Here is a 10,648-nt window from a genome sequence, read left to right as displayed (position 1 = left end):
CCTCTGCATGGCCGCAGAGAGAGAGAGACTCTGCTGGTCATTAGAGCAGCTGCTGCTTCACTCATGAGAACGCGCTGCTGACGACGCATCCCAGGCAGAAGGAGGTTGCATTAGTCCAGAGATGGGTTTCGGCGAGGATCTCCGGTGTCCACAGGCGCACGCGGCCGTCATGAGGCTGCTGGACTCCGAGCTTCACCTGATGGAGATCATGAAGAAGTGGATGGGTCAGCGGGCGAAGAGCGAACGGGAGTTCTCAGTGCAACTCCACCAAATGACTGCCATGGCCGAGAAGATGGACCGGCCTCAGACCAATCCGGGAGCGGATTACATCAGTCAGCTCAACAAGGTGGGGTCTTCTCTACTTCTACACTGATGGGTTGAAACATCTGGTAGAGTTCGTTTTATCTTCTGAGTCTAAAAATGTCAAACAAGATGATGTTCGTTTAAAAAAATGTATCAGAAAACTACAAATGAAGACCAAAAGTTGTAAAATGGTTTTGTTAAGAGACCTTTCTCCGCTCGTCTCCTCATTAATTTAATGTTAATGAATTCCCAGTCCCTCATAAGATTGCACTTATTTTGCAATACCACTACTCATCTTGCAAAGTCTTTTCAATTTTTCATCTGCATGGCTTTCAGAATATCTGATGAGCTCATGAACATGGATTATTTAAAACACGGTTTTGCTATTCAGGTGAAAATGCTGGTGAGCCACCAGAAAAGGGGATGTAGTCACACAGTGTTTGGTGTTTATGACACTTGGATGTTCAGTTCTTGAAAGTGGAAGCAGGGCATTTTATGGCACTTTGTGCGATTTGCATGTATTCAAATCTAAAACCTGTTTAATGTTCTTCTGGAGTTGGGCGTAAAAGCTGATGATTTTCCTCCCCTCTCCTGTGTGTGCCAGTCGTGGGGAGTGCTGGTTTCGCAGACGGAGTCCCTCAGCCAGGTGATGAGGAGGCGCTCCGAGGAGCTCCTGGACGGGCCCATCAGCAAACTGACTCTGCTCATCAGAGACAAACAGCAGCTCCGCAAAACCTACGCAGAGCATTGGAACCTTCTGCGGCAGGAGCTCAACAAGGTGCGAAACAAACCACACAGACAGGCGTTTCTTTGACACGTTCACTTCCTGCTGGAGTGTTTTTCTTCTAATACTTGGAGTTAGTCTTTAAAAAGTTTTTAAAACGCGATGTTTAATGTTCGGTAAACACTTTATTTGAAGGGGTGTGCATAAGGCTGGTGTGACACTGACATAAACATCCATCCATCCATTTACCCCCCACAAGTACATCTAAAAAAATATAAATGCTTTGAATGAGTTTCAGTGTGTCAGAAAATTAGCGTTAAAAAATTAAATATTGGTGATTCGTGTTGTCATACCCTTATCTGCTAATTAATAAGGGTATAACTCAAAGTACCTGCAAAGGTTTTCTGATCCTCCTGATCTCAGAGTCTCAGTCAGTAGGACATGCAAACTTCTGTTCAAGCATATGCTTAGAAAGTTGAGTGGAAGGAAAGTTTGATTGAAAAGGTCCAACAGCAAAAGGGATAACTGCGACCTTGAGAGGATTGCCAAGCAAAAATATTTCCAAGAATTTGAGAGAGCATCAGAAGGAGGTAGCTGGAGTCGCATCAAGAGCCACAGCTGTTAAATCTCACACAGGAGCTGCAAGGAGAAAAGGAATTGAAGCCTCTGGTCCATCGATGAGAATTTATTTTATAAGGGAGAGTGCATATTAATTATCATAAATACATTAAAACAGCGATGTAAATATGCCATATTTAGCCACCAGGGCTAATTTTCATCTGTAGTCTCCTGGCAGGAAAAAAATTGACAGAAAATATGCTAAAAAGGAAGTCACACTCATTAAAACACCCAAAACAATTAAAACATTTATTAATTCAAATGTGCTCATTTAAAACATGAATGCAGGAGAGTAAAGTTTGCATCTAATCTAATTTATAAAAAGAGTCACAGAATCTGAACCAACAATGCAGATGACCTAAAATCTGGGGTTCTACCAAATGAGCCCCAACTATTGAGTGTATAGGAACAAACAAACTTTTCAAACGTCTGAAATTTCTGTTTGAAACATTATTTCATTTCTGACGTGTAAAATTCAAATGTTATGAGACACTGAATTTTGAGCTTACATCACCTGTAAGTCACAAAAAATGAAGGTGAAATATTTTGCTGGTCCTTGAAAGGTTTGCGAGTTTAAAAATAGTAGCAAACTTACTGACCTACAAACTGTTAGCAGGATGTCATCATCACAAAGAGCAGCATAATGTGTTCGCCTTCATGAATATGCTGAATATGTCGATCATCAGAAAATGCTAAATGCTGGGAGTAGCTGGCAGCAATGCCACTGCAATGGCTTGACACTCACAATGTGATTTATTAAACCTGAACAGATTGCTGCTTTTGCATCCATACGTATATTGTTTTAAAGACAGGTGAAAACTGGGCCACAAAAATGTCTGGAGCCAGATTATTTTAGATTAGATTAGGTTTATTGTTATTGCACAATAAGCAGTACAATGAGATTAAAAGCACAGCTCTGCTTAGGGCTCTTACAGACAAATAGACACATAAAACCAGACAGACTTATGATCTGGAAAAGAAAAAAAGTCCAGAGCATCTTTAGAGACACTCTGGACTCTAAAGACAGTTTGTTGATGATGGGATGTAGCGTTTGTGAGGAGTAGATTTGGGAGTACAGTGTACCCCGCTTTTAAAGGTAAAGAGTAAAAATACAACAGCAGTATTTTGGTTTATTTACCTGGTCATAGAAAAATGATGATGACAAGGTAATTTCTCTATTATCTTGTGTGTGTTCATTTTTCAAAGTCATATTTTATTAATGTTATTGATATATTATAAAAGTCAGAGTTCCAAGTGAAACATTCAAGTCACAAGTTAATATTGTTTACGAACTATATATTTAGTTAGCAAGCTAAAATCCTGAATGGTCTTCTGAAAGAAAAGTTAGAAGTAACACAAGCTGCACTTGTCCTCTCCTCTTCTCCAGCAGAGAGTCTAATTCTCAGAGAAAGAGCAAAATCAAGGGGCTAAAACAAAAACTAAGATGCCAAAATTTTTGTTTTCATGGTTAGCTGAAATGTGTCAGCAGTTACCAAGCTGAAGGCTAAGGAAAATGAATTTTATGGCTACCCTTAGTGTCCCCCAGAAAAGTAGTTTAATGTGTTCATGTCTAAGTTGAGCACCATTAAATTGTGTCAATATTTAAGTTCATAATCTAGAAAACAGCATTGCTCAGTTCAAAGTTCTCTGGAAAGTGAGGACCTCTCATGAACGCCATGCGTCCATCAAACATGTTGCCTTTTATTTTCTTTTTATTTATCGAGAATGCTACTTATTGACATGACAGAGCTTCTATACAATGCCATTACCGATCATCATGATTGTCATCCATATTTGGACTTGCTTCCTGTGACTCAGAAAACTCGTCTGGTTTCAAAAAAATATCCTTCAAGACTCCTCATAATATATTCAGTCTAATAATGCAGACGCAGTCAGCCAAGACTCACTCCCTTCACTTTCAGATCAAAATGCTGGTTAGTTACTACTGAATGAAAAGACTCAACGTGTTTAGTTTGAGATCATTGAGGTTTTGTTCTTGTTGCTGGAGTCTTAAATATCACCGGCCTGAAATAGAGGAGCAATAAAACTGCACAGGAAGTCCAGTGTGCAAACGGAACAAAAAGTCTGCAAATACTTCTCATTATATTTAATTAAGGTGTCCACAAATAAATATCTATAAACAAGCAATATAAAGGTACATTGTAAATGTTAGCAACATTAAAGTTTACTTTTACACACATCATCTTATTTCTTTCAGTCTCGACCATTTCTAAAAATCTTTTCCTCTTTCTGGGCAAGCAAAACACAAATTGATTTACACAATGTGGAAAATTGGCAATAATGTTTGTTTGCATATAAAAAATTACTTAAGCAAACATGTCAAAGCTTTGCAGATGAGTGGCAGTTTTATAATTACATATAATTTTCATAAACTTAAGCATAAGAGCCCAGCGCAGTTTAAAACGAGCCCCGTCCTGTTTGTTTTATTACCCAATTACATCAAGCAAATGAAGTGCAAAGTTTTGTAAATCTGTGCTGGGCTGCAGCTCAAACATTTGTTGGGTCGTTTGCTTAACATGGTGCTATTACTTTGCCGTGCAAAGCGAGCGTCGCTGTGCGGTTTTACAATAGATATTTCGTTTTGTACCTGACTGAGCCAACAGAGCAGTCAGAGATGCTATCAAAGAGCTTTGAAACGTTTCCACCAGCTACACGTCAAAGGTCAGATCGTTTCCTCAAATGTTGTTTCTCAGCTTTCATGTTCCTTCAGAGAAGCGCGGCAGGTCTGCTGTCCACTTCCTGTGTCTGTGTTTCGTGGTATTTACTGTCAAGGTGCAAAGAAACTCTGGTGGTAAAAAGTATTCACTCCCGCTGGATTATTGCTTTTACAAATCAGTCATGATCAACAAAATTTGACAAAACTTTTACAAAAAGCTTTGGTAATGTCAAAGTGAAAGTTGATTTCTAAAAAAAAAATAATGACCAATAGTCATAATTATTCACCTGCTTAAAATGACTGACTCAGTTCAACAGAGGTCCAGCCAGTTGGTGCTAATATTCTCACAAAAAGTGTAACAGAAATACAGACACGTGGAAGGTCCATTCATTCATTCACTTATGCTACCATTATAGCATAAAGATAAAAAAAACACTCCAAGCTAGTCAGAGAAAATGTTTTTGAAAAGTATAAGTCAGGGGATGGATACCAAAAAAAAAAATTCAAGGCACTAAGCATCAGTGTATTCATTGAAATCCATCATCAAGAAATGGAAAGACTATTTTCATAACCTCAGTTAAATAAAGTGGGGCAGCAATGAGAAACAAATTTTTAATGAAAACTTACATCAGGATTTGACTGCAGTTAGTTAGAGTCCATGGTCAAGTGGAAAAGAGTTATTTGGTCTGATGAGACCAAAATGGAGCCCATTGGCCGTCAAACAAAACAAATCACATCGAGCACACCATCCCCACAATGAAGCACGGTGCTGGCAGCATTATGCTGTCAGGGCTGTTACAGGCTTGTAAAGGTAGAAGGTAAAATTCAGTGTTACAAATATAGAGAAATACTGGAGGAATTTGTTTCCATCTGCTGGGGTTAGAGAACATTTATTGGTTTGAATACAGCAAGGTGAATGTTCCGGAGTGGCCCAGTCAAAGCCCAGACCGCAATCTCATAGAGAATTTGTGACAGCACTTGACAAGTATCTGATTCCTATGTAACCTGTTGGAGCTTGAAGAGGTTAGCAGGAAAGAATGGAGTAACATCTCCAGATGTGTAACTCAGACTCCATGTTGTGATCGCAGCTCAAGGTGAATCTACTGAATGCTGGTGGGAAGGAAGTAAATTATGCAGTCGCTTATTTTGTAGAAATCATTTTTTTTTATATTAACTGTTATTTTTTATTTTTTATTTTGTCAAAAAGCCAAACTTTGTTGATCATGACGGGTTTCTAAAAGCGATAAAAGGATGAAACATAAAATGGTGTGTGTGTGTGTCACTTATTTTGGCACCCGGCTATATTCGCTATGTTATTTTACAACTTTTCTGACGCCTCCAAAAGCTATTAATAAATGTTGACGTTTTCACATTAACATAACAAAATGTAAATTGTTTATTGGAATTTTCTACAGCAGATGGACAAACAGCAGTTCATAACCGCTATGTGGAGGTAAAAAGGATTCATGGTTTTCCTTTTATTTATATAAAAAAAAATCTGAGAAATGCAGTCAAACTGAGGTTAACCTTCATCCCATTCCAGTTTCTACTTCTAACAAACTTTCTTCCCTAATCTGATCTATCTACTCATGAACTTTGACCAGCTTCTAAAGAAAATCATCCTCACATTAAGAAGCCATGTTTCATCTTAGAGGTGGTGTGTTTGGCTTCCTTTATATCACACACTTTTAAATCTTGGCTTAATTTTTCCCACATGTTTGCAAATTACCAACACGTTACTTTTCTGTACGTTCTGTACGTTTCTCCATGCCAAAGCATTTTGTCACACTGGATTTTGTTTAAATGAACAAAGTAAAAGGGGGAAAATACAAATTCACAACACCTTAAGAGTTTCACCAAATATTTCGAAGACTTTCTGTGCTTTTCTCCCACTTCGCAATAAGACACTAGTGTGTGTCAATCACAGGAAATCCCAGTAAATGCATTGAACCTTGTGGCTGTAATGAGAAGAACAGTGGAGTTGTAGGCAGTGTAGAGGCAGACAGAGGCAGTACAACTGAAACGCTGCGGCTGACTGATTTTGTGTTTGACCAAAGGGAGAGAACACATTACACGTTCAAGAGCCTCTGCATTGGTTTGCTGTCAGTTTCTGAATTGATTTGGCTTCTTCAGTGTCCGTGAAGCAATTTGTTTTCTTGCTCCAGCTAACTTGCATCTCGTGCTTTGAGGGAAGACCTTTGCTAGGAGACGAAAAAAAACAAAACAAAACAAAACAAAATAAAGCAAAAAAACAAACAAAAAAAAACATCTTGTCAGAGTCATAATTTATGTTGTCATGTATGAATTCAAAAATGCTTTATTTTGGTTGCATAGGTGACCCACACAGAGCTGGAGAGGCTGAAGACCAGCTACAGGCAGGCGGTTAAAGACGCAGCTCTGGCAAGGAGGAAGTACCAGGACATGAGCAAAGGTGAGAACTTTGAGGGTTTTTACTTCTCTAAATAGGATCAGTTTCAGACACACCTTGTGCTTTCTTCTTCTTTATGCAGATAAGGAGCGAGAAAAGAACAGGGAGCGCTATATAAAGGCTTCCCTTAAGCTGCACGAGCTCCACAATGAGTATGTGCTGTCGGTGCAAGCGGCTCAGGTTTACCATCAGCACCACTACAGCCAGATGCAGCCGGCTCTGCTCAGCGCGCTGCAGACGCTGCAGCAGGAGATGGTGCTCATCCTGTAAGACTGCATTCAACACAGTCTGCATGGGCGTGTGTGTATGTGCGTGCGTGCACATGTGTGTGTGTGAGAGGCTTAAAGAAAATTAGAGACATATATTTAAAATCTCAACAAACTTTCATTTAAATGCAGTGGAAATATTTATGTATAAGATCAACAGTTGATGAAAAATAGATATAAAACAATGTATTTAAAACTACTGAATAAAAACAATTTGTCATTGTTTTGATTCGGTAGTTTCAAATACGTAATTTTATATCCACTTTTCATTATTTTATTTGATTTACTGTTGAACTTAACTTTTCATTTTAAACAACTTCTAAGGACAAATGTTGCAAATTAGTTAAGGTAATATTTGCATCATATAGACTGGGATGCAGGCATTCCCTATCAAATAAACAATAAAAAAAAATAACATAAAATAAAAATAAATGAAATAAAATAAAGCATAATCTCTGATGATTTAATTTGTGTTCACTCTCAGAGAAAAAGAAGCTGAACTCAGTTTTATTATTTATTCTTAGCACTGTCGGAACATTTGCCTAATACTTTCAAGTTCTCTAATTACCAACAATAAACTCTTAAACATATTTATTCATGCATGGATTTAAAGGATATTCAGAGTTTATAAAGTTGGGTTCTGTAAAGTTGTAGTCAGTATGTTACCTGATGCAGCTTATTCAGCTTCCCAGTCCGCTCTACTCAAAACCCACAAGACGTTTGTCATCTGCCAGGAATCTCTACAATTATAACTTTTACGACGGTGTTGGACGTGAGCTGCAGCAGAAAGATATCAACCTCAGTCAGGGAGTGGCGCCAAAAACACTGCAGATCAGGAAACAGGAGTCAAATCATGAGAAGAAGAAGAAGAAGAAGAAGAAGAAGAAGAAGAAGAAGAAGAAGAAGAAGAAGAAGAAGAAGAAGAAGAAGAAGAGCAATTTTTTTTCTCATGAGAAATCACTTTATTGTTTCTTTTTGGCTCTTCCTACATTTTCTGGTCTTTCCTGAGACTTTATACTGAAAACTTAAATATCTCAGTGGTACACAGCTACGCAGCTTAGCTCAGATTAACAAGACTGCGTGTTATTGCGCGATGTCCAAGCGTCCAAGCGCGTAAACGACCACGGTTTGTGAAATCCTCCACTCTCTGATCCGCCTCAGTTTACAGAAGCAGAAATTAGTTCTCACAGAAAGGCTGTTCTACAGTTTGTGTGCAATGAAAGGACAAGTGAAACACTTGTTGCAAAATCAAAAGTGTCAAGAGCGAAAACATGATGTAAAATTAAAGCTGAGACAATGTTATACGAATCAAGTCAAAGCTGATTAAAATATGGTTTAAAGTGAAGTTGACTCTGATCCAGTCTGACTGGTTTCATAATCTTTGGATCCTGAGTAAATCATCAGAGAACCTTTCCACCTCAAACAGCAGGTTTGGACAGAGGGAAACTTCGGGTCAGCACCAGGGTCAAAGGTCAGACACATGAGCTGGAACTTGATGTGCAGTTGATTAAAATGTAAAGTCATTTTTAAGTGGACTCCACATTTAATGGGTTGCTAATGTAACCAGGCTGGAGTTGGATTATTTTTTGATCAGCCAGCAGACATGAAGGTGTGTTTCTGCATGTGAGGTCAGATGAGGACAAAGATTAAAATCTCAAAGTTCCTGAAAGAAAACACACATGCGGCTCCACATACACCTGTAGATTTAACTTCAGTACGTTTAACAGAATCTAACTGCTTTTATTTGAAATTAAAAGGAACACAATTTCCACTGTTGTTTAAATGATAAAGTATTAGCTGTATAATTATCTTGTTATTGATGGGTTTTTTAAAATTGTGATACATGGATTCAAGTAAAAATATTGGCTTAACGCTAAACTTAGTAATTGTTTTTTAAACATTACACATTTTTGCTATTCTTGTTTTTATAGACAAACCCAAATGTGTCAAGCTAATGTTAGCGGGTTAATGCTCTGCATCGCTGGCTGGGTTCTTAATGTTTACTTGCTGGCACTTCTTGTAGTCTCCGCATTATTACTGTTTATGTTTTTCTCAACAGGAAATAATTTTGTACATCCATATTTGCACATTTTCAGTTGTATTATTATTAGTGATGTATGTTCAATTAGGAAGGGCAGGCTGGAGAAACTGAGGTTCTTCTGGCGGTTTCTCTTGCATTTTACCACAGGAATAGCATGATGGAAACTTTCAGCAGTTTTGGAACCATAACTCAACCATGCTGGTACCGAACCAAACCTGCACTCTTCATTTTATCCAAACTGATTACTGACTGCCGCAGCAGTGGCTGCTCCTCATCTCCGAGTGAAGCATCAACGTTTTGTCTGGTTTATCAATATTTCTCACTTAGTTCCAACAAAAAGAAATTACTATGAATTATTTATGCAGTTGAAGCTTTACTTTGTTCTTCTGCAGCTGGTTTGGTAGAAAAAGCCTCTGTTTGAGAACAGCAAAAACAACAATTCAAGGTGAATACAAGACTTCAAATCAAATCTTCAAATAAGTGAAGAGGAAAAACATGTAAGATTTAAAGAAACATCAACAAGAAAGAGCCAGAGAGATTGATGTGTGTTAGTTAGATGGAAGAGTTACNTTTTTTTAACGTGTGCTGATATATTAGCCTCAGAAACTAGACGAAAAATGCGTGGTGAGATCTTGTGTTTCTGCAGTGTGGTCGCTTCTGAACTGGAAGGAGACCCATGAGAGCGGCTCTGGTGGAAAACACTCTCAAAAGCAACACAGATGTTACAGTTGTTGCTTTTTGTGATGAACTTTGGTGCCATTAATGCTTTGATTGGTCTCCGCTGAGCTCCGGCCTCAGACTCGGCCGGCTTTGTGCAAAACACCAGGGCAACAAAACAGGCTCCAATTAAAATCTGAATGTTGAAGAACTATAATGAAAAACGCACTTTGCCTTTTCCCGCTTCAAACTCTTTCTTTGCCACATTTCGGAGCCCATTAAAGCTCACAGATTGATTTGTTTTTCCGTCGTCTTCGGTTGATGTATTCACTACAACTCAACAACTCTTAACCGATTCTCACTCTTCTCATTCAAGGGTTTAACTGTTAGAGAAACTCCTGAATGGCGGCAGCATTAATTAGCTTGTGCTTCCTGAGCTGCTGAAGCCCATCAGCAGCTTCACTGCCACAATGTGATATAAAGTACACACTAAAAAGGAAACCGGTGCGCTAATAGCCCCAGAAAGCAGCTTTTTCATGACTGTAAAGCCCCCCCACCTCGCTGGCAGTAAAGCTCGAAGCTGTTAAACGCTGACAAACAACAAAAAAATAAAAAATCAGTTTGATGCTAGTTATTTTTCTTTTCTGATTATAAAGATGAAACCCATCACGTCGTTTTAATGCTGTCACTCGGAGCTCGGTGTTGCTCCTGTCCCCGTTTTTAGGATGTAGTCTGAAGTTATCCACACGAACTCGGACGTAGTCGGTAGGAGCAATATCTTTGGCATAACCAAAGACAATCATTCAGATGCTGTCTGTTTCGTATTAGAACGTGTCGCCTCCAGGTCGGTTCGTCCCGCCGTCCTCCTGTAGCTGCGTTTAGTTGAAACCCATCGGTGATCCGTGACGACATGTTGCCTGTTGAGCAGCCGTGG

General features: G+C 38.8%; 1 protein-coding gene across 1 annotated transcript; it reads left to right on the top strand.

Annotated features, from left to right (window-relative positions):
* Positions 1-7,090, top strand: LOC103136584 (tyrosine-protein kinase Fes/Fps-like). Its single transcript, XM_016670357.1, has 4 exons — positions 1-346; positions 908-1,081; positions 6,657-6,753; positions 6,833-7,090. The coding sequence occupies exons 1-4, from the start codon at positions 122-124 to the stop codon at positions 7,018-7,020; spliced, it is 684 nt and encodes a 227-aa protein (XP_016525843.1). The 5' UTR covers positions 1-121; the 3' UTR covers positions 7,021-7,090.
* The last annotated feature ends 3,558 nt before the right edge of the window (positions 7,091-10,648 follow it).

The sequence above is a fragment of the Poecilia formosa genome, unplaced genomic scaffold, assembly GCF_000485575.1.
Source record: "Poecilia formosa unplaced genomic scaffold, Poecilia_formosa-5.1.2 Scaffold33, whole genome shotgun sequence".
Taxonomy (NCBI): domain Eukaryota; kingdom Metazoa; phylum Chordata; class Actinopteri; order Cyprinodontiformes; family Poeciliidae; genus Poecilia; species Poecilia formosa.
The sequence above is the reverse complement of the archived record's forward strand: the minus strand, read 5'-3'. Positions and strand labels throughout refer to the sequence as shown.